Source organism: Takifugu flavidus, chromosome 7, assembly GCF_003711565.1.
Source record: "Takifugu flavidus isolate HTHZ2018 chromosome 7, ASM371156v2, whole genome shotgun sequence".
Taxonomy (NCBI): domain Eukaryota; kingdom Metazoa; phylum Chordata; class Actinopteri; order Tetraodontiformes; family Tetraodontidae; genus Takifugu; species Takifugu flavidus.
This window is the reverse complement of record NC_079526.1, coordinates 11,289,960-11,314,377: the sequence shown is the minus strand read 5'-3', so window position 1 is coordinate 11,314,377 and position 24,418 is coordinate 11,289,960. Positions and strand designations below refer to the sequence as shown.

Genomic DNA, 24,418 nt, shown 5'->3' with positions numbered 1-24,418 from the left:
TTAAATTCAGGCTGACCTGAACCGTGGGCTGATGTCAGAGCTCCTGGCTGCCTTCAGGGAGGGAAAGTGTTGCTGTTCACTGACTCCAGGCCAGTCAGGTGCTGGTGGTAAGAAAGTCTTTAAAATGTGTTTAGTGTGAAAGTCAGGTACGTATGAGGCAAACGGTGCTTCTGAATTCTTTTTGTTGGCGTCTTTTTATGTTGACTCTTATTTTCTGTTCGTTCTAATTCACCTTTTCTCATCATAAACTGTTTTTCTGGCAAACTTTGTTTTTATCCCCCCCAAGTCGCCTGGGTTACAGAGAAAATCATTTTCCCCGTACCCTCCTTCTGTTCATTATTTCTTTCCTTTTTGGGGGGAATGACAGCATCCTGCTTATTATTGGGTGTTTTGTTGTAACCATTTTCCTGAGTTGCTGAATGTGGAATGAACTGATTGATTTCTGGTGTTATTTTCCTACCGTTTTGATTTCCTTTTTCCTTTTCTGAATGTGATAATGAGCTGTCACCACATCAAGATGGAGAGAACATGTTCCCACACAAACAGCCATTTTATTTTGTAAACCGTCACGAGCGCATTGGGTCCCGGGCAACAGAACCAGCTGAATTTATGAATGCGTCCTTTTGAAAATATTCCATTGACTTAATGCTGCCTTTAATGACATGATAGTATGTTATTAATCCCTGTGTGGACGGTAGAGTGGCACCTTGATTGGCATAATTGCTGAGCCCCTGACAGCGAAAATGAGGGTTTTTCTGCTTGCGAGTGCCATGTTTACCTTTAGTTTTCACTTGTTGAGGACTAAAGCCTTTAGGCTTGAAAATGGAACACAGGGAGTTTAACCTCGTCCATCTGGCAGCGCTCTGTCTGACTGAATAACCCAGAATTAAATATTCTAATCAGGCAAATCGTCCTGCATCCTGTACTGTGATTCGCGGCAGGATAAGTGATGATTCTGGTGGTCATTTAAGCTGGAGGTTGTAGTTTAGGGCAAATGCTTATGGAGGAGGATTGCTTTTCTTTTTATCTGGCGACGCTGCCAGCTGAATTTCCTCCGGAGCTGCACCAGTTGGCTGTGTGATATTAACGAGCTGCCTCTCCGTCCTGACGTCGCTCACGTCCGTCTATCCCCGGGCTCTGTGCGAGGCCAGCCATCTTGATTCATTATTACACCAGCTCGTCCATCGTATGTTTCCCAGTTTTCAGTTGCCATCCGCCTGCTGGGTGTGTTTTTCTTTTAAACACATTTGCCTCCTCCTTTATTAAGCAGCCTTTTGTTTGAATTATTCTTATGTTTTTACCCTTTTATCATTTTCTTTATCTCTCCCATTTTTTTGAAATTTTCAACCCTGCTTCCCCCCCTCCCTTTCCCCGCCCTCCTCATCCTCATCCCCCCCCCCCCCTACCTTCCTCGCTCTCCTTTTCCACCTCGCCAGAGCCCTCAGCCCCCCCTCAAGACATTAAGTGCAGCAGCACCAGCTCTACCACCTTGCGGGTAAGTTGGCGTCCGCCGCCTTTGGAGAGTCAGAACGGAGCCCTGGCGGGCTATAGGGTGCACTACCAGGTGCTGGGCCCGTCAGACGGGGGCAGCGTGGACCAGGACTTCCTGCAGGAGGCCTCCACCTCTGCCAGCGAAGAGCAGGTGGTGCTGCAGCGGCTGGAGAAGTGGACCCAGTACCGCGTCTCTGTGTCTGCATCCACTGTGGTCGGGCCAGGCCCTGAGAGCGAGCCCCTGATCTGCCGCACCGATGAAGATGGTACGCTCCTCCTCCGTCCAGAGCTGGACAATTAAACAGACGTTTGGAGACACTTGGTCTCTGATATATTTGCAGGTGTTTTAACGTCTCGACTGTCACGTTAGTTAAATGTGGAAAGAGCCAAATAAAAACCTGCCATGAAGGACAGGAGCTGTCGCAGTAAAATCTATTAAGTGACGGGTAAAGATGTGGGCACGTCACAGCCCGTCTGAACCGGTGACGGATGGCTGACACCGGCCTCCATCCTCCACCGCCCGAGTCACATCCATTACCTGTGACACCTCCCTGCAGTAAGAGCCGGGCGGCGACGGGCCCGACGCCCTCGCCGCGGCGCCTGAAGATGTAAAAGTAGAGCCTGATTAGGTGGGGAAGATTTTTGGTAATAAACAAGATTGCTGGGAAATGAGGTTATGATTTAGAGGGGGGAGAGGGGATCCTGGGAAGCAGTTTTCATGGGTAGAGCCCCGCTAATGGCACATTCGTCTTGGTAAAGGCCGGCACGTGGCGCGGCGAGGAGTGAGGCCTTCCCAACGCACCTGTCGTGGTGATGGAGAGCTGTCGCCGAGCAGACACGCGCCTCAGACGTTAATGAAAAGGGCGCGAGACAAATGGCGAGCGCGTCCCGCTGAAGCCGAGCGCCGGATGATTGTCGGGGAGCTGCGCCGGATCTGTTTGTGACGTTCCGTTTGTCTGCCCGCAGTTCCCGGGGCTCCTCCCAGGCGCGTGGAGGTGGAGATTCTGAACTCCACGGCCATAAAGGTGATGTGGCGGTCCCTGACGCCGGGCAAGCAAAACGGCCAGATCCGCGGCTACCAGGTCCACTACGTGCGCGTGGAGAACGGCGAGTCACGGGGCCTGCCCCTCATCAAGGACGTCATGCTGGCCGATGCACAGGTATCTCGCTAGCTTCCTGTCGTTTCAGCTGAGATTTCACCACCCAAAGCGGCTTAAAATAACCGATCCTGTCATTGAAATGTAAACCGACGCTCCCTCCTGATGTTGCGCCATAGGGAACAATGGCGGGGGGGGGTTATTTTTCGATCTCTTTCTCTCCGTTTGGCTGAAATATTCTCTTCTCCCTGGAGAAGAGCTGTAATCAAAGCTTCTCTCTCGTCCCGTTTATTTGTCCAGACCCCGTCTTTACGGCAACATCCACCATGAAACGTCTTATTGTGCAAAGACTCAAAGCAAATGCTGATTATAGGACCCTCTGCCTTCGGTTAAAAAAACAGTCAAATTGGCTTGAAAACATTTTTATCCCCCCAAAAATTCAACTTCTGCTGACAGCTGGAATTGCAATGAAAACCATTACAATGGTCTCCTTTATTTTCTTTTTAGCATCCCACGCGGGTGTCACTTTTTTACACGGCAGCACTCTCACCACAGGAAATTACAGCCTTTAAGCAACACTCAACATCACTGGAAAGAATGCAGCTGTGTACGACTCTACATATTCTAAGAAATGAATAAATTCACCCTCGTGTGTATTCTTTAATTCCCTAAAACGACCCATCGATTGAACACATTTCCAGCTAATGTCGCTAACGTCGGTACCAGTCAGACACCCTCCCCCCCGCTGCTCCTAATAACACAACCTTTGCCTCTCCTGGCCTCACAAAGCCACTGACCTGTTTCCCGCTCTTTGCTTCTAAACCTGCAGTGCCCCCCCACTCTCTCAAAACCTGTTTCTTTTCTCTCTTTATTGAAACCAAAAATCAAATAAAGCGCTCTTCCTTTCTCTCCTGCGCTCTCCTCTTTGGCTGGGGGGGTTAGTGGGAAACGGACGATACGGCTGAATACGTGAGTACGATGTTTCACCTGAGTGCCTTGTGAACCGGTGGGTATTGCATCAGCCGCCTTCATGCCGAGAGCTTCTGGAAGTTTGTTTTGGAAGTTTGCGGACCAGCCGGGTCTGCGCGAGCCACCACGTTTCCACGATTTATGGCGGCTGATGCAACATCCGCCGCACCCTCTGCCCGCTGTTTGTGTCGTGCTGTGTGTTGCTACAGTAGGTTTGGCCCTGTCTGCTCGTGCCATGTGTGTTTTTCTTTATCTTTGTGTGTGTGTGTGTGTGGTTTTTTAAGTTTTACCATTTTTGAATTAGGTTTTAACGAGAGTTTTGGAACTTTTTGGATTTCTGGAGATTTTTGAAACAGCCCTCACAGCTCATTTACCTTTACTGACCTCTTCCCCAGTCCCCCCCCCCCCCCCCAATTCTGCACTCGTTCAAACCTGTTCCCTTTGAAAAATTCATTAGAATTGATCGGAAGCCTCTCTTTGAAGAGGACTCGCAGAAACTTAATGGCCGGGGTAAAAACGGGCCGCAAATGGGCAGGATGCATTCAGCAAGCATTTATCACCAAGTGAGGGTGTTTGGAGGAAGAATAAAGGGGGACTACTTTCCATTTACATCCTAAATGTCCCTCCCACTCCGTTGCTGCTCTTATGGATTTACGAAACGGAACGGTCTTCTGACGCACAGCAGGAGACGCTACGTTTAATGCATGCCTTGTAAAGAATAAATAAAAGGAAGTACTTAGCTTGTCTTCTGCTTAGGGGTGTGTGTCCTGCATGAAATGGGGGTCGGATCATCAAAAATTGAAGGCGCCTTTTAAACCTTTTCTTCCTCCTCCTTTTTATTTTCCCCTCATCTCCCTTTAGGAAATGGTCATTGGAGGGCTCAAGCCAGACACCACCTATTCCATCACGGTGGCTGCGTACACCACCAAAGGCGACGGTGCGCGCAGCAAGCCCAAACTGGTGGTGACCAAAGGTGCAGGTCAGTCACGTTTGGGGTCTTTTTGCTGCAATGAACTGCAGTTTGTGGATGAATGCGACGGCCCAGAATGCGGCTCTACTTTTTGAGGCTTCCTTTCACATTTTCCGCCGGAGAATTTTGTATCGGGGAGACGGCATGAATTATTTTGAGGTTTCCACGTTTCAGATAGATTATGACGGCTCCAGTATCCCTGTTGGGTCGTTTGTTTGAGCTTTAGGAATGAAATACCAGAGGCTAATGTTTGCACGCTACAAAGCCTGTTCTTCTTTTGAACTCTCTCCCTTGTTACCACCGTTAGGCACACAAGTTTAACAAGACCACTTGAGCCTGTTTGGAAGCTAGCGGCATTAGCATGAACATGAGGCCGCCTGCCTGGGAGTATGAAAGCCTTCTTCCAGAAAATTGAAGGCAGCAAGCCAATATAAAAGCACTGTGTTGCGTTAGCATCTGTGCCAGTTAGTACTGGGATGCCTCAAACAATCATGGACACAACTTCATATTTTACCAGGCTGCGGTTTATATTATTCATTAGGAACATACATAATGTATGCTACACCATAGCAACTTAGAATCTAGTTGTAATTTATAATGGTTTATGTGATATAATAATGATTACAGGAATATTAAGAATTGTTTAATATTCACGGTCTCAAGTCTTTTGCCCCCAATTCTAAGGTCCTATGTCAATGCAACATATCTGCTAATCGCTGTTCCAAAGATTTCATCTCTCAGAGCTGCATTATGATTGTTAAATTAAAAGTTTTGTAATTGTAGTGCATGTGCCCAGAGGGTGTTTACAAGAAAATCAGCACGTTAAGGACAGTCATAATTAATCACAAGCATATTATACGTTAGCATTGTTTACTTGCTGAAGTAAGGGGTTAAATCAGTGCAAGAGCTGCAAAATGGGCTTTTAATAGCTACTAACATGCTACAAATCTTTTGATGATGAATATGCCAAACAACACTAATTGAAATCTGAAATATTTATGAACGCTTCTAACTATTGGCACACTATTGTCCATTATTTATGTGTAGAATTCATTATAGGTGTTGGCGTCATAATAAATTCAGATTTTCAGAAAGCAGAGTCATTATGTGTAAATGCCGATTACAGGAAAGGCCTCCATATAAAGCTCCATTAAAAAAGGATTATGTTTTTTCCTGCTTAACAAGAAAATGTCAAAACAAAAGGCGCTGTCACGTTCAGCTGTGAGGGAAATCTGTCACCTCGGGCTGCTTGTCAGGGCAGGCTGACTGTTCTCCCAGCTGTTTTCTTCCGTCCCACAGAGGCAGAACTTTGTGTTTTCGGTTATACAAGTGTAAAGAGAAGGTTTCTGCTGTGAGGGAAGAATAAATAGCAAGGGGATGGGGTTGAGAAGCGGGGAGAGACGAGGCCTCGGCAGACGTTTTGGAGGTTAAGAGGGTTTTTTTTCACAGGCGTGGTTGGATTGTGCAGCAAAGGGCAGGATTTTCAATGGAATATCTGAAAATGAAATTTGTTTTTCTGCTTATATGAGGTCCTAAGATGGAGTTCTTCTGTCTGCGGTGTCCGACCATCCCGGGGCTCAATCTTCAGACTCCGCTCACTAACCCACCCCTGCCGCCAGAAAATGGAGGGCTGAGTCTTGTTGCCTCTCTAGCATGCAGAAACCCCTGAGTAGTAACTACAAGTGGAATATTTCTTGATGTCTCTTGGTGAGACACATGTCTTCCAGACATAAAAAACCCTCCCTTGCCATGAACGTATCCAAAAGATCTTTCGGAAGGACTGAAAAACATGTAAAACTACGCTGCAGAAATCCAACAGTCATTCTGTAGCGAACTTTGGCCACTAAAATACAGAAATTACCTTCAGTCATGCAGAACAAACATTCTTATGTGATTCATATCTTAAGACAAAATATAAAGAAATAGTTGCTTTAACAACGGTTATTGCCTTTACTCATCTTTCTTATCAGACATGCGCATCCATGACATTTAAACATCGAGCAACTATCAAAGTGCCTATACCCCTGATATACCCCTTGTAGACAGTATATGGTTGTTCTGTGTGTGTGTGTGTGTGTGTGTGTGTGTGTGTGTGTGTGTGTGTGTGTTTGGGTGAGAGCGAATGTAATGCGCACAACAGCGGCAGGAAGTGAGAAGGAGTCCAGCGTTGCCTTTTCTCAATCAGGCTGAGGGAGCGTCAACAGCTGGCTGTTAATACCATGGCCTGATGGGAAACGTGCCACGAGACCCACAAGGAGGGATTGTCCCCAGGTCAAACCTGAAATGGACACATGGAGAGTGGAAGAAGGGGGGTGGGGGGGAGAAAGACTGGGGAAAGGTTAGGAAATGAAAGGAGGGGGTGGGCAGTGTATGCTGGGAGATGAGGTGAGTCAGGGAAAGGTGTGTGTGTGTGTGTGTGTGAACAGGGAGACAATCAAGGTGTCCAAGACTTACAGAATCACTCATGTACACACACACCCACACACACGTGCACACATTTTTGTCCTCGAATCCCCGTTGGGCCCCCTTTGCTGCAGATTGCTTCTTGTCCCCGGTCACCTTCATCATCCCCTCATTCATTCATTTCCGTGCCCTTGTTCTCCCTCTCATCACCCTGTAGCTCAGCCCGTACCGCCACCCCCACCCCTGCAGACACGCACGGATCCATCTCCGCCCATCACCCCTCATCAGTGCTCCCTGAGCGAAGGCAGAAGTCGCAGCTTTGAATTCATCAGCCAACAAGCACATTTTAAAATTCACCACCAAAAAAGATGCGAAAACTTGCATCTTTACGTGCATATATTGTATTGATTAGCTTTTAAATGACACCAGACCTACATTATGGAGCATTCATTTCATGCTGCACCCCCCCCCCCCCCACCCTCCACGATCCATTAACAGAAAAGCTTCTGTCATCTTGCCGCCCTCCACCCACAAATAGCCAACTTTACTCAGAGAAAAGACCATTAGCAAACGGAAATGAGCAGTATAGCAGAGGGAGGCTGCACAGAGGGGATTGCATTTGTGTGTCTGTGTGTGTGTTGTGAGGCTTAGATGAGCAATATATACCCTATATCAAGGCCCGTACACACAGATACACACATACACAAACACACACAAGACGGCAAAAGGATACTTTTCTCCTGAGAATGGAATACTTTGTCCCAGACTAATGCCGCTCTCTTCAAATTACTTTAAAGTCCACGCTGGGCAACAGGCCAGAAACCTCTGTGTGCCGGTGCGGCGGTGATGCTGCTGCAGGAAATTCACGGTCCGTTCAAAAAAACACTCGACTGCTCGAGACGCAGAAAGTGAAAGAGAATTCCCGCGTTATCGTTTGCACTCGGGCTATTGGGCGTTTTAATTGCCAAGACTGAGCAGCTTCCTGCAATAAAGGAAATCTGCAAGATTTGCCTCTGCATGAGGCCACGCTGAGGCGGACGAGGGAGAGGCAGGGCACGCCGTGGCTGTCAAACAGGAAACGGCTCGCGGAATGTCGGGACTCGAGTGGGCACCTGCCACACTTTCAGCCAGAAGCCTCCCATAGCTGTCAATCAACTGGATGGGTCCTTAAAAGTAGAGTTAAGGCAAGTCATCCTTAACGGCAACAAAACTGGGCCAGCCTGAAGAATGGTGTCTAGAGCCCCGCTGTGGGTCATCCATTTTACAACAAGTAATGGCTCTGGCTGCTCAAAGTTGCACTGTTAACTTTTAGCGGTGCCTTGCAGCACAGGGATGATTTAGGCTGGAGTCGACATGGATCATTTCTTTGGGTTGTGATGGTTGGCGTCATTAGTTTTAGTCCATTCTTTACCACTTTAGCCTTTAACCTAAATATATGTTCTCACCCTTTGGGGAAATATAGAAATTAAGCTTGTTTTCCTTTGTCCCTGCAGTGCCTGCTCCTCCCACTCTATCAGTGGCTCAAGACTCCGAGACAACGGCTGTGGTTCGCTGGGACCCGCCAGCTGTAACCGGCGGCACCGACCTGCAGGGCTACCGGCTGCAGTTTGGCAGGAAAGATGTTGCTCCTTTAGCCACGCTGGAATTTGCCCCTCAAGAAAGACAGTACTCTGTGAGCAGCATTCACAGAGGGGCCACGTATGTCTTTAAAATTTCCGCCAAGTGCAGGAGGGGCTTTGGGGAGGAAGCCACGGTGGAGCTCAGTGTGCCTGAAAACACACCAGGAGGATACCCTCAAATAAACGAGGGCTCCAACGTGACCTGCTGCTCCGTGCAGCTGTCTTGGAATCCGCCGATACTGGCGGAGAGAAATGGGGTAATCACAGAGTACACTTTGGCCTATAAAGAAGCCGGGACCGGAGGAGCGCCACGGGAGCTCCGCTTGCCCCCAAACCACTCCAGCTACGTGCTCAACAGCCTTAAACCCAACTCGGCATACGATGTGAAAATTCGCGCACACACCAGCATAGGTCCAGGGCCCTACAGCCCGCCTATCCAGTATCGGACAATGGCCTTTGATCCAACAGGTAGGGCTTATATATTTCTTCCCCAGCCGGGTTGGCCGGGGGTTGGACATTGCTCTGCAACAGCACAAAATAGAAATGTGCCCCACCCCTTCCTTCAACCTCCTCCACTTCTCAACAACGAAAAAAGATTTGTTTTAAATGTGTTTGCTGTGGGATACTCACCTCACTTACCCCAACAAGGTAAAACCCAAGTCAGTCCGTTTAAAGTCAGTCACTTGAGTAAGAGGAGAGCAGCCTAGGTCTCCGAGGTAAGTGCTGGTTGGTCAGACACTCCTGTCAGTCATGCTTGCAACCCAAGCACAGTCACGCAGCGAATGCCATCTCACGTCCCCAGTGTTCAGACAAGGTAGGACCTCTGTCAAACCCACCACGTGACTACTAGAGCATTTTAAGAGGATGTAGAGCAATTTGATTACTTTTGCTTTTGGAATTCTTTTAAGAAATGCTTTCTCTCTGCACCCCCTTCTTATTCAACTGCTCCACCCCTCCCCCCCCCCCCCCCCCCCCCCCTCCCTGAATAGGGCAACCTTGTGGCATGGCATCACCCCGATGCACTGCTGCTGACTGTAGGCATGCTGTTTTTGGGGTCTGTCTCTGTGCCCTCCTGGCAGCTCACTGGTAGCACCAACCCAGACTCTGTACAAGTGTAGGAATTGTTGGCTCTCGGCCCTGAATCCTCGGCAGGTTTGCGTTTTCAAAGCTAGCGTGAGCCGGGTTGGCACTACCCAGAAGGCTTAGCCAGTGGACACACCCTTGTGTTGCGTGGGGTTTTGTCGTCCATCAGTCCTCTGTACCGTGTGTCCTAACCAGTGGCATTGCCTCTCTCACAGCCAATCACAGCTCACCTTTACACTCACTCTCCAACCCAGAGGAGCGTGGCGGGGAAACCTGTCTTTTGTATCTTTACATTGATCCCACCGCCTGTTCAGTTTGCTGATCCACGTTTTTCGTTTTATTTCTTTCTTCTGCTCGTCCGCTCGACAGATGTTCCAAAGAATTTCACAGTCAAGTGGGCCACCAAGACCACCGTGGTGATTGCGTGGAAGTACAATCAAAGGTCTCCCTTCAACTGCACGGTGAGTTTGGAGATTGCACGATAAAAGTGGATGTTAATTCAAAAGTGGATGTTAATCCAGTGTTTATGTTATTCGTTATTATTGAATTAATGATTAATATATTAACATAAATTACTCACCACTATCTCTGGGTTCTCTGTTACACCAGATTGAGTACAACCGTCAGAAGATGGTCGTAGATGCCAAAAAGATGAGGGTCCTAATCAACGGGCTAAAACACAACACCAGCTACAACTTTACCGTGACCTGCCAAGAAAGCACGGACGGCGGCCCGAGACACCGCGTGACTGCCAAGACCGCACCTTTCATTCTGCTCAAGAAGCCCAAGCTGGACATCTTCGCTAAACCGGAGAACATGCTCACCATGTCCTTCTCACCCGTAGATGTCAAGGATGTCAGGTGAGCACAGCACGCCCAACGACATAGAAATGTATCCAATAATCCTACATGTTTGGATTCGGTGACTTATTCGTCTTTCCAGGAACTTCTATGTGGTAGTCGTACCTCTGAAGAGGAAACCAGGAACGATAAAGAACCTCATCAACCCTGATGAGATGGACATGGAAGAGGTACGATATGTGGGGGGGAAAAAGCACCTAAATTATGTCCCGGACACAACACGATCCATTCTCAGTGGTTCAGGATCGAAATATTTGAGAAGCATCCTTGTCAGTTATGTTAATATTTCCCCTAAAGCAAAAGAGGTCATTACACGTTCACCTGGTCCACTTTCTGTCTCCTGGGGACAACTAGAACACCAGATCTGCCACATCTGCCAGGCCTAGGCAACCGAGTCCTGAGATTCCCAGTCAGGCCGGGTTTTCTGTCCTACCAGGTAGACAACTGATTTCACCATGGAAACAGGGATCCCAGGTGGAGATGCATATCTATCTGCTTAGACAGAAAACCCGGCCCGTCCGTGGCACCCGGTTCCCTCCGGGTTCCCTCCCCCTCGCTTCATTGTGTCATTTTGTCGACGCTTAAAATTGGAAAGTAAACATCACAGTAAAGCTTATTGTGCCTTTAGCTGTTAAGAGACGTGACTCCAAAGCGCCGCTCGCGCCGACAGCTGGCTCAGCTGGACCAGAGGAGCCCTTACATCACCGCCTGTTTCAAGCAGCTGCCGTCCAGCTTCACGGTGGGAACTGACCATAGCTACAGCAACTGTGAGAACAAACCCCTGGAATCAGGTCAGGAGTATGTCTTCTTCCTGCTGGCTGAGCTCAGTAGCACCGCAGGGGTGAGTCAAACTTCCAGTGTTTTCATCGGAGGATTCTTTTCAAGTCGGCAAAGTCGCACTGGACATTTTTCAATGCTCCTTTTGTGGCGTTTCTCCTTGATTTTCCCTGCACAGAAAATGTTCGCCACCAGCGCTTACACCGACACGGTGATAACCCCGGTGCAGGTTGACCCCCTGCCCATCGAGACGGGCGATGGGCTCATATGGGTGGTGGGCCCAGTGCTCGCCGTGGTCTTCATCATCTGTATCGTCATCGCCATCCTCTTATATAAGAAGTGAGTCGGTTTGGGATTTCCGTGGGCATCGTTTTGAGGGTTCGGAGACGACATTGTTTCCGTTTTCCAACTTCAAATGACAGAAAACTGATCATCACGTTGCACCGGATGTGCTGTATTTTCCGGACTATAGAGCGCACCTAAATATAAGCCACTAAAATTTCAAAGGAATATATATTTTGTCACATATAAACTGCTCTGTATTATAACCCGCCGATATCCAGGCTGAGAAATAAGATATTAAGAAACCAGTGGATACACCTCTGCTCTCTGTGTTTGCCCAGTCCTCAAGAACGTCTTCACGTTCAGGCCACCTGCTTTTATGCCCTCTGAAAGCCTTTCTTGTCTTTTGGCATTGAATCAATTCTTCCCGCCGCCGCCGCCAACGTCTCACCATAGATTCATTAACGCCAGGCTGGCGTGCAGCCGCTCTGTTTCCTTCACGGATAGCCAGATCGATGGCCTTCAACTTAAAAGCTGCATCTTGGGAATTTCTTCGTGTGTTTTCCATTATGAGGGGGTGAGGGTGTAAAAATGTCTCATTTTTGCACTTCGTGCTACAGCGCCCCCCTGAGGGGCAAAGAAGAATTCATAGAAAAGCCGCATCTCTGCATGAGCCACATGGTTCAAAGCGTGGGAGAAAAGTAGCGGCTTATAGTCCGGAAAATACGGTATATTACATATATTTTGAATTGTTTTTGTTCGTTATGCTGGTATTCATTTCTTTTGGTTAAGCGCAGCAGCATTTCAGAGGTTTTCTCCCCATTTGAAGTTGAAGTTCCTCCGTCGGGGCTTTGAGCGATCGGGGCATTAATTGCATGTTGTGGGGCCCACTTAGAAAGGGCGGCTGGTGGTTTACATCCTCAGAAGCATGACATGGCATGTAAACATTTGTTTTCCTTGGAAAATGATGGGTCGGGATAAATGAGGGTGTATGAGAAAGCAGAGGGGGAGGCAACTGGTAAATGTTACCTAAAGAAGTAGGACGCCCTCCGAGGAGTCTGCGGAATTCTGGCATTATATTGAAAATAAAAACTGCAATTAGGAATCAGGCAGGGTCCTCCATGTGTAGCTGGTGGGTTCACCATCCTTTAGCCCCTCCGACTGGGATAAGCAGCAGTCAGGGAGGGAGCGGTGGTGGCCACGGATATCAGGGAAGATGAGACAAGTGCAGCCTTCTACTGTCAGATGATCCCCGACTATCTGACCTTGCCTTAGCTCCATCTTGGTGGTTAGGGAGTGGAAGACCTCTCCTTGGCTCTTTTTTTTCTCCTTTCTCCCCTCTCTTTCTCTGCCCGCTCTGCCGTATCTCTGATCCGTCCTGCTCCCCGGTGAACGCCGTTTCCCGCCTCTGCCCTTGGCCCTGACATCACCCTCTCCCATCTGTGTCTGCGCCCTACTGCACACACGTCACCGCACACTTCGCAGCACACTGACACGGACAAAGAGCCCGAGACGCAGCCTGGCACATGCGTGCGCCTTGGTAGTTCCTCACACACTGACACACACCTGTTGTACACACCTGCGCACGTGCGTCGCACTGTTTCGGATGCAGATGCGTTCTAACTAGCGTGTCCAGCGTTCACCCCTGTGAAATTTTGTGCTGTTCACTATTGATTTGTCTCTCCTCTTCTTGCCTCCCACTCCCCCCCCCCCCCCTTTGTGCTGTGTTTTGCCACCTTTATACATTTATTTGACTTCTCGATGCTTTCTGTGGAAACAGCAAACCTGACAGGTAAGGTTTAGCTGTACGCTTGGCATTTACAGGGGAAGTGAAAGTAGCCTGCCTCAGCAAAGCAGATGTTTGTAATTATAGCGTGTGTGTGTGTGTGTGCGTGCGTGTGTGTGTGTTTACTTGCTTGAATTCTCAATTCCCCGTCCAAGTCCTTGTGTACTGAGAAGTAATTTTCTTCTTCTTGTCTCCTGGCTGCTCTCCAGTCGCAAAAGAAAAGAGTCGGAGCCTCGAACAAAGTGCCTGCTGAACAACGCAGACATCGCCCCCCATCACCCCACAGACCCTGTGGAGATGAGACGCATCAACTTCCAAACTCCAGGTGAAGCAGCGGACACACACGCGCCACACACTCCCGTAGATGAGAATAAGAGCTGGGAAAGAGGACGCGTCCAAGAATGGCCCGACGTTCCATCCCATGTCGTTGGCATGAAGGAATCGGCCGGGATTTACGGCCGGCGTGTCGTTGTTCATGTCTTTGTCCTGGCAGCGCCGCATCAATCACAGTAACGGCTCTGCTACAACAGCCTCGCGTAGACAAGACAACATGACGCCTCCACCAGATGCAGGCCATGGAGTCGGATCTCGATCAAAAACATAATTTACCGCGACTATTAAGATCGTTGAAGAATTATAGCCTAATTAATTCAAATGGCGGTTTAATGATCTGTCTGACTGCAGGGACAGTAGATTAGGTCAGTCCTTTTAAAAGCAAACACACATCAGTTCATTGTTCCGCCAATCTTTAGATTTTTAGTTTTAATTGGCACTGTGTTGGATTTGTTATATTTATAAGAAAAAAAACATATTTTTACATTGAAATGATGCAAAAGGAGACATTTAAACGATGTTCTTGGACGTCTCAGCGTCATTTTTGACAAAATGTCCCATATTGGTGTGTTTGCCGTCGTTCGTATTCAGCGAGTATTTGTTGTGAGTGTTTACCCGTTAGATTAAAATCCTATTCTGAGGTTCTCTTTTCAATTTGGTGCTCATCCACCCCAAATCTCAGCTTTAACAACAGCAAATTGGCTCTTATATGCTGGGACTCCATTTCAGACGCAGCCTGTCTTTCTGCTGGGTGAATAGCGAAGACGCGCGCGGCATCTTCGTTAGCTCCCTTTGTGCGTCACCATTTGACGGTAATTACTTTTGATCACAGGTTATTGGTACGTTTAGGGGAACGCCGTAAACAGATGTGACTGGTTCCTCCGGAGTTAGCCCAGCAGTGTTCCACTTGATGGATTATTGGATGGATTATTTGAATTATCTCCTGTTATTTTGACTGAGGCCAGGAACGTGCGCTTTATTGTCAAAGCACCTTTGTCACATGTTAAACGGAATGTCGGGAAAAGAGCAAATCCTCAAGAGGTGGAGTAAATATGCGGAGTGGTTTTTTTGTGTTCTCTCCTTTTTCCATCACATTCTCCCCTCCTGTCTGTCTCCTAGCCTAGTTGTCTCTCTACCATCTGTCATCCGCAGCTCCATCAAAGGCTCGGATTTCAAAATGGGGCATTTCTTTCAGCATTTGTGCCTTGGTTTAAAAAAAAAAGAGATTTTCACATTAGAGGAGAGAAATATGAGAGCAGGAGGATATGCAGTGAAATGAGGAGCGGTGGGAGACGGGTTGATGTCTACACCTGTTCGACCCAAATATCATCTGCATTTGGCCAGAAAACTACGGGTCTCTAATCACTACATTCTTTTAACTACAACTGCTCGTATTTGACGAGCTTGGGTTGCCTGGACGGCCACCTGGCGTCGTTTCTGTTAAACTCCGCGATCAGAGCCTTAAAATCTGCGGCCACAGTGACTCCCTGGTTGGGTTTGCTAACGGACAGGCGGCGTCGGTGACGCAAGGAGGCAAATGGGGTTATTGTAGAAGTCCCCGGGCCGCCTGTTACCGGCTGCATGCCGCCCTTCTTGGTTTGATTGATTCAGATGCTCCGCGAAGCTGAATTTCACGCCGCGTGCATTCAGAGGGGTTCTGAGAGCTCTCGGTGCATCGCTGTTGGTATAATGATCATGGTCCTTCCTGCTGTTTGTCTCAATGACTTCCAGTGCCTTCCTCGCTTAAATAACATCTGTTTCGGCGCCTCGCTCACGCTCACCTCCGCACGCTGAGACTCGGAGTATAGACGGAGTATCCAGAACTGGGTGAAGTTGTTATCCGCGCACCCTGGGAATTTAATTTGAACGGACATTTGAACCCAATTAAGTGGGTCGGTGAGCATTTGCGAACGTCCCCGTCACCTAATGGCAACCATTGTTCAAACGAGCATGCTAGCAGCGCACTAATGCGCGGCTCCGGTCCAGCAGTGCATATGCCACATCAGCAGCGTGCACTCGCTGCCCCCGAGTGCTGCAGGACAGCGAAAGAGAATCCGATTATGATGATGTCTCCTTAAAGGCCGGGCCGATGCATGTGGTCGAGTGTGTGCGTGCTGTGCACTTTGTGCTGTGGGTCACGTGACACCCTTTAACTACTTGAAGAGCATATTGGCACATTTTGTCATTATCTCTATCGGCGCCTGAGGGTTAATTGGCAAATGGGGCCAAAGTAATGAAGCAGCACGACTCATTTCAAATCTGCAGCGCGTCCAATCAGCCCGTTAGCTCAGTCGTTTCTTCCGAGACAAACGCGTCTCCTACCGGAGGAAAAAAGAGCTTTTTGTTGGAACCGAAAGCAGGTGGACCGAGGTTGTGGTTTTTCAACGCGCAGCACGGTTCTGATGTCTTTCCTGTCCCACGCCGGCTCCGTCTGCGTTCCCTTCACGGCGCAGCCCCGTAATTCTCTCAGAGCACAAGGCTTCGCTAGCAGCCAGGCGCCTCTGGCCCGCACGTAACGCCGGCCTACATCCTTCTGCCGCCCCCACCTACAGCTGTAAACATCGCGCCCGGCCCACCCCAGCGAGCGTGTACGCCCGCCAGCGCGACATCAACGCAATCAGACACGCTCCCTCCTGCTGCGATGAATGACGTCTGGAGACGGTGGATCAGAGCACCCCCTGCCAGGTTTAATTAGTCATTGTCACAAATCAATTAGGAGGAGGGAGGGAGCTCAAACGTCTTCATTCCTCGCCTCTCATTCAGCACTTCTGGCCTGTCGTCCTCCCAGAAATGGGTAAACCCAGTACAGCACACTTGCTGTTCAGTGAAAGAGAAGTTAAAAAGATCTCTTTAGCAGCCACCTTTCACGTTAGTAATAAAAAGAGTCTTCCATTTTAGCTCTTTTGCCACCACAGACGAGTGAGCAAAGCAAAATTCTTACCGGGCCAAATTTCCCATCATCCTATTTCCAGGACAGATACGCGGTTGATGTTGGAGCAGATGGCTCATTTTTGGTTTAATAGCCGCTGCGACGCGGCGGAATCTGGACAGAAGCGCAGGCTGCGGCCTCAGAAGCCTCTGCTGGAGCAGATAAGAGCATCAGCGAGCGCCATCGGCGCCGGCTCCAGAGCTGTCAGGGAAGAATGTGGACACATTTCCACACCTTTCACTCCGAATGCCTGAGCAACAAACTGCAGACAAAGGAGACTTTTAGAGTTGGTTTTCATCAGGAAATCCACACTGATTTTTTCCCCCTGTTCTCCTTCCTGCCAGCCGCCCCTTCTCACTGCTTATTTAAGCTTCAAGACGGCCGACACTTTATCCCTGACCTCCGTGACCTTTTCCATGGTGCCCACAGTCAAATATCAGAAGGGTTCATATTGTCTTGGGCTGAAATTCCCATTTGTGTTTGGATTTTTGTGTGTTCTGTCAGCGTGTTCTTGTTGTGAAACATGTCTCTGACGCAGGTTCTCATCTTTAAATGATCTCTGCTGTCCCCCACAGATTCGGGTCTAAGCAGCCCTCAGAGTGACGCAGAATTTGACTCTGAAAGTTAGTCTCCACGGTTCTGGCATCAGCATGGCTTGCCTCCCTTCACCAATTAAACTCAGCCTTTATTTCACACACGAAGCTAAAGTCCAGTGCTAACTGGGCTGTTTAGCTGCTGTGTTTCTGTGGTAATTAACGTGAGTCACTCAGGCTTTTTGGCTGCTCATTAATCCAACAAGCATAAATAACCGTGTGTTCTGATGTGGAGATGATTGAGAAGTGATTCATTATTGTGAATTTCCTTTTACAGAATTACAAGAGCTCGGTTTCTTTCTTCCTCCTGTCGTCCCCCCCCCCCCAACGTCCTCCATTCCCCTTCCCTCCCCTTCACCAGCACTGCTCCATTTCCGTTCTGAAGTAACGTGCTCTTTCTGCGCTAAGAGATAACGAGCAGAATTAATTAAAGCAGCTGCAAACAATGGCTCGACAGTTGATACCCACCCCACCTCTGCTGACTGCAGAGGAATCATCCAAGGGGGGGGGGGTCCTCTCTTTCCCTCGCTTTATTTCTGCCGCTCTGGTTTTCGTACCAGCAGACAGGCGTCGTGGTGAACGGGCTTTTAGGTAGAGAGGATGTTTCGCCTTATCGGGCGTTATCGCCACAGTCCTCGGGCGCGGACACGGATCGCTAGATTTCAAATGTGCAATTAGTTGCTAGTTTTATTGCCCCCGTGCTCATTGATCATGGGAGGGGATGGGGGGAGGAAGAGGAACTTGAAGAGGAAGACGAGGGCTTTGGCAGGGAGAGAGGAGAGAAATAACAACAGGCTGTCCTTGGATGACTTTGCTGCCGTGTGGGTTACAGCAAAGCCTGGCTTTGGGAATAAATACAGGAACAAATCGGACACAGTGGACTCGATGGTCTTGAGAACCGGGGGGGGGGGGGGGGTGTCTGATAACATAACCAGTCACTGGAAGCGGCAAATCGAACGGATTAAAAAAAAATAAAAATCACTCCAGCTTCCTTCCACGTCAGAGTAAAGTTTAGGGCTAATATAAAAAAACAAAAACGGTTGCACGCCCCACCCTCAAATATCCCGCTGGCAGCCTGTCGCCCTTTATCGGGATGAGGAGAAATATTATTCCGACCTGTAGCCGGTGTTGAAACATGCGGGCGGTGAAGTGGGCAGTAAAAACAAACTGAAAGGAGACTGATGGAGTGTGGGGATGTCAGGAGCTCATGGAGACAGAAGACAAGCTGTCCACACACACACACACACACACACACACGCACACACACGCGCGCGCACGCACACACACACACACACACACGCACACACACACACACGCCTCTGACTCTTCAACAACAACCTTCTCCTGTCCGTGTCCTCGGCTACGAGTGACGCCTGACTCCAGGTTCTTCCTTGAGCGTTGCGCTGCGTCCATCCTGCTGCAGCATCCGGAATCATCTCCGGTAATCTTCGTGTAATCGACGCAGCAGCTTCGTTCCGCCGGCGTTCCTAATTTACCGTCCCTAATGAAGACTGTGGGTACAAAAGCAGCCCAGACACTCGAGGCCCCCTTGACATTGGCGGGACCGTTTGAAGAATTTTGAAAGGGAGGGAAATTAAGGCCGGTTAATCTGGTTACGCTTCTAAAGCCTCTCGTGCTTCCTTTTTTTTTTCTTTTTTTTTTTTTGCAACGAGATTTCATCATATCGTCGACTTTTCGACCTTGAGACTGAGAGACTGCGTTAAAGCGCTCAGTGTTGCCAGTGAGCTGGCAGGGCCGGAGCTGCGATCTATGGCTGCTTCATATTCCATTACATGGCCCCAGCATTATGTTCATAAATGGATTAGTGACTGGGGTGCACAGCAGTGCAGATAATATTGTGGCAACAGCAATGCAATATTCAGTGGATATTGGAGTAAGGCGAAGAAATAATAAATCTCACTATTTTTGCCAATTGGGGAGCTGGTTCTCTCTCACAGCCGCTTGGGATGTACGGTAGAACGATTTGGGAGTGGAAAAATGTTGGATGTGAACCCGGCACTGGCTCTCTCTCTGATTTTGGAGGGTCTTCATGTTCCGGTTTGAGGGAAGCAACAGAAGGGGGAGGGGGTGGGAGAACTGGCAGGCTGGAATGGAGCAGCTCACACTGTCACTCAACATCACTCACACTCCTAAACTCCCTTTATTCTCCTCCCCGTGAGCCCCCTCCAGGTCAGGGCTCCTTGAATAAATACCTCTCTCTGGAGCGGTCGGGCCGGTCTGAACTTTCAACGTGTCAACTTTCCAACAACGCTGCATAACTGGAGCTTTAGAGATTACGGATAGAGCAGGACTAGGCCTGTGGGATATTTCACCCCATTGAAAAGCGGTTTTCGACGCTCCTCTCTCATCCTTCTCTTTGATTGAGGGGCGCCGCTGCATATAATAAAGCTCAAATGTTGAGAGAAATGATCAATTGGACGCTGTCGGGGCAGAGGTAATGAAAGAAGAAGGACTTTAGAGTGGAATCTAACAGTCCTGCCTCCAGTAAAACCATCGTCAAAGACATATTTCAGGTCAGAGTTTCGTCACCCGGGACTGAATTCGCTTCATCAGGAGTTCAACAAGCTCCAATATGACTGACTGGCTGTCTTTTTCTCCCGGATTTTTCCTATTTATTGGTTTTAGTCGTCCAAGCATTTCATCTTTTGGGCTGCAGATGTGCGCTGCAAAATTCTTTGAGCTCTGGCCTGGTTCAGTCAAGCGCCGATAACGTCACTCTTTATTTTTTCCTTTGTGTGAAATTCACCGTGTTCTGCACAAGCTTCCCAAGCACCAAAGCCTTCCGTCGGTATATTAGCAGGAAATCCCCAGTCGTCAGTGTTTTCCAGTTGCTAACGGACTCCTTTCTCCTTCTCCTCCCCTGGGTGCGTCTTTCTTCTTTCTGTTTGATGAGCAGGCATGATGAATCACCCTCCCATCCCCATCTCCGAGCTGGCCGAGCACACAGAGCTCCTCAAGGCCAACGACAATCTGAAGCTCTCGCAGGAATATGAGGTGAGTGGGACAAAGGTTCAAAGGTCAAAGGTTCTGCTGCAGGAGTATCGATTTCTGTCCGATTGCATTTTCATTGCCAGCGTGTGTGTGTGTGTGTGTGTGTGTGTGTGTGTGTCCCTGCCTGCTCTCCCTCAGGGGAAAGGTCTGTTTCTGTTCCTTCGAGCCTTTTCTGTGGACTTGTTGACAACGTTAGAGGTTAGACCTGCCACTCAGTGGCGGTTCTTCCTGGCAGTGACAATTAAAACGACAAGACTACCTCAGAGACCTCAAGACTCAAGACCAAAGCCGTGCATTTCCCCCCTTATTTTAGTAGGGGTCCTCCGTGGCTGTGGGGGCCATCTGACCTGGAGCCCCCCAGCAGTATAGCCAGTGACGTAGTGATGAAATACTTCAAACCGTGCAGAGACCCCAGTTATTACCTGAAAAGGACCGAAACGCCCCTGTTGATAGACGGCTGGGCCCAGGCAACACCGACACCCACCGCTGCACCCGACAGGAAGTCTTATGGATTCATTTGGATGTAAATAGGATCACAATGTCCCAGGAATTTTGAATAAACCTTGGGATTTCCAACATACTACTAAAAATGCATATTTTAGTAGCAAAGTCAAGACATTTTGTGGAATGTGAGTGTGAGACGTCTTGTACATGTGGGTGAGGACCACAACACGAATTTGACCCCCCAATTGAGGCCAGTTTTGGGAAGTGTGGACATTCCGGTTGGTCCCCATTGAGGCTGTGTGAGACCTTTAAGGGTTAGAGGGAGTCCTCACAGGACTAGAAGAACAGTGTAGTTTAGCTAACAGCTGTCTGAGAGCTGAGCCCGCGGCGTAATAAATGACACCACAGTTGATTAGAAATCAGGAATGCTGAATCAGCCCTCGTTTGCATACGAGCAATATTCCCTCCCCGCCCTCCCTAACTCACGGCCCCCTCGCCCCCGCTGCACGCCGGCATTGTCGAGAGCAGGTAGAGCAGCTCGGATTGCTGTCACCGTGCCTGCCGGTGATTGTTGGAGGATAATGACTCCTCGTAGTGATCCGGCATTTCGCGGCTATCAATGATTCATAAATCCACATCGGAGCCGGGTCCAAATGGACAAGCTGTTCCATTCGTGGGGAAGAGAGATGAGAGCCACGTACCCAAAGTTGACACTTCGCTACAACAACTTCTAATTACTTGGCTTAAAGAGAGCATTAAACTGCCGGCACGCCTCCTCTCCCACTCCGTCTTGTTCGCTCCCTCGCCGTCACCGCGTTCCTTCCCCTCGGCCGCCCCTCCGAAAAAATAAATGACCAAATTAAATAGAGAAGTGTAATTTTAATTTTGTTATTTTCTTGATGAATGGCTGCTCGTCCGAGCGCCCCGGCTCACCGAGCGCGGCTCGACGGGGCTTTGACTGATTGGTTTTTAGCCGAGCGGGATGTGAGCGGGGAGGAAAGGGGGAGGGAAAAAAGAGAAGTGGAGGGGAGAGAGATGAGGTACGGAGGCTGGGTTAATGATGGAACTTCAGTTGAGGGAGGAGAGAGAGAGCAGAGCCTCTCAGCTGAAGCGGGGAGATAAAGAGGAGATGATCTGACACATAAATGCCAACCACAAAGCACACTTGATTTATCCAGACGATGCCCGAGCAGCACAGTTGCATCGGAGTCAGAAGGTTCCGGGTTCAATTCCCACTTTGGTGCCCCTGCAGGTTTCCTCCTCCCCCACTCCCCAAACATGAACATCAGGTTGCGTCAGCCATGATTCAGCCATAATTCCTTAAAAAGACCCAAATTTTTGGACTTGGAAGGCACGTGCACACACCCGCACGTGCACGTGCATCCCCAGTCCAAAGAGAAAATGAAAAATCCGTGCCATCGCCTCAGACAGGGGGTGTGACTATCAGAGAGGCGATAAGGAGAGAAAGAAGTGAGGACAAAAACATTGGAATTCTCTGGAGGTTGGAAAGATGCAGATAAGGAAGAGGAGAAGAGAGGGAGGAGAGGAGGGGAGAGGGGAGGAGAGGAGAGGGGAGGAGAGGAGAGGAGGGGAGGAGAGAGGAGAGGATGGGAGGAGAGGAGGGGAGGGGAGAGAGGAGGGACAGAGGAGGAGATGAGGGGAAAGGAGCGAAGGAGGAGAGAGGAGAGAGGAGAGGAGAGGAGAGGAGAGGGAGGAGAGGATGGGAGGAGAGGAGAGGATGGGAGAGGAGAGGAGAGGAGGGGAGCGGGGAGGAGGAGAGGAGAGGAGAGGGAGGAGAGGAGGGGAGGGGGAAGGGAGAGGGACAGAGGAGATGAGGGGAGAGGAGAGGACAGAGGAGGAGGTGAGGGGAGAGGAGAGGAGAGGACAGAGGAGGAGATGAGGGGAGAGGAGAGGACAGAGGAGGAGAGGAGGGGAGGGGGAGCGGTAATGGAGAGAGATTAAAGCAGAGGAAGGCTCTGGTCGCCGTGACGATGGCTTGGAAGTTGTTAGCTTGGCCCAGTTGCCCCCCTCCCCCGGCTCAGTGCTCCAATGCAAATACTTTCCAGTCCTCCGTCTCGGGCTGACACGCGTCGCCAAACAACGGCTCGCTAATGGAATGCTTAATTATTCAGTCAAGACGCAGCACGTATGAGGGACGGCCGCACTGGTGGAGCCGTGCTTCGTGCCTCCCCCGGGGGCAGCGCTCCGTTCCCGTCATCAATACTGTTCTCTGCCTCTACGGTGACGGATCTGGCCAGAGTTGGGCTGATTTCGTGTTCCGTGTTCTGTTCCTCCGAGGGAACTCGTGCTGTTATTGCCCCCCTGATTTCTCCCTCTCCTCTCCTCATCTCTCTCTCTCTCTGTCACTCTGTGCATGTCCGGCACGCCTCGGGCCCTCATCAGTCCATCGATCCGGGCCAGCAGTTCACCTGGGAACACTCCAACCTGGAGGTGAACAAGCCCAAAAATCGTTACGCCAACGTCATCGCCTACGACCACTCCCGTGTCATCCTGGCGCCCATCGAAGGTAAGGCCGACCCACGCGCCTCAGATATGAGCTCGGGCCTTGATGGATCATTTGGGAAATTTCCATAATTATAAACCAGTTTAAATCATTAGGAATGTGAACTGGAAAGACTCTCTACCTCCCTCTACTGGCCTAGACGGGGATGGGTTATAACAGTATGACGGAAACGGTCTTATTTAAATAATTTGATCCATAAAATGGCAAAAGAGCGAACAGTTTTAGAATAAGCTGCACTCAAATGTCCGTCTGTGCACAACAACCCTAACAAACACTGACGTTCTCCAAACGATCAATGTAAATGTTGAAATTCCTGCAGCGGAACATCCCTTTGTGTTTAATCAGAGAGGAACAAGGGCAGAGAACACGAAGCGATGTTTAGATTCAGGACAAATTATTGACTGTGTCCGAGGAGCAGCAAACAACAGGGGGGGTCCGATTATTCCAGGTTGGGGGCTCGTTCCCCCACCTCGCTGTCACCAACTGCCCACGGCCTCGGTGCTCATCGTCCACACGCTCTTCCACGCGCTCCGGAATCTCCAGGGACGTTGTCAGAGGGACTCACCCTTCACGACTGACATCGCTCTGGTGTTGCGTCATCGCGGAAGCCAAGCGACTCTGCTTGGGTTTCAGAACAATTTGAGGCTGCAACAACCCTGGTGAGGAAGGGGGGGGGGGAAGATCCCCCGGAAAAAGGCCTCATCCATAAATACATAAATTAATCAAGTCTGAAATTTCTATTTTACACTGCAGCGGTTTTTGCCATTAGTTGCAGCAGGAGACGCGTTCATGCACGCCGCCTTTGTTCATTTAGCTAGGACGAAAGCCAAGGCAGCACTGTTGGCCTGAGCTACGTAGTATCTGTTTAATGATATTTGTCCCAGCCTTTAGTTCATTTTCTCCCCTTTGTTCAGGTCGGAACGGCTTCCCATCTCCTCATTACTTCGTTATTGTCCTCACTGAATTAGGGAAGAACTGCTTCTGTTATTTCTCTGACGTCGTTAATTTGTCAGGAAGGCTGTCGGCACAGATCCCCCGTCTGTTCTTCAAAGTTGCTTAAAATTCTGCTGTGATCTCGCAACAGCCTTGGCTTTTTTCTTTGGGGTGGGGGGCGCCAGCGAGCTTGAGAACAGTCTTCACCTCAACTCTGGGACGGCTCCGTGGTGAAATCTTGCAGTCGACCACGTGCTTGTTAGCGTTGGAGCATTCTGGGATCCTCTGATTCCATGTTCAGCCCAGCTATTTC

The 24,418-nt window shown here is 49.4% G+C and overlaps 1 protein-coding gene across 1 annotated transcript in view; it reads left to right on the top strand.

The window, feature by feature from the left end:
- Nucleotides 1-24,418, top strand: part of ptprsa (protein tyrosine phosphatase receptor type Sa) — a 151,383-nt gene that overhangs the window by 111,078 nt on the left and 15,887 nt on the right. The window contains 14 exon segments of the mRNA XM_057039508.1: nucleotides 1,437-1,757; nucleotides 2,458-2,651; nucleotides 3,531-3,557; nucleotides 4,419-4,536; nucleotides 8,424-9,017; nucleotides 10,002-10,093; nucleotides 10,242-10,492; nucleotides 10,575-10,662; nucleotides 11,121-11,333; nucleotides 11,448-11,608; nucleotides 13,332-13,343; nucleotides 13,547-13,662; nucleotides 20,110-20,207; nucleotides 23,052-23,175. Of these exon segments, the coding sequence (XP_056895488.1) occupies nucleotides 1,437-1,757; nucleotides 2,458-2,651; nucleotides 3,531-3,557; nucleotides 4,419-4,536; nucleotides 8,424-9,017; nucleotides 10,002-10,093; nucleotides 10,242-10,492; nucleotides 10,575-10,662; nucleotides 11,121-11,333; nucleotides 11,448-11,608; nucleotides 13,332-13,343; nucleotides 13,547-13,662; nucleotides 20,110-20,207; nucleotides 23,052-23,175 (2,409 nt within the window).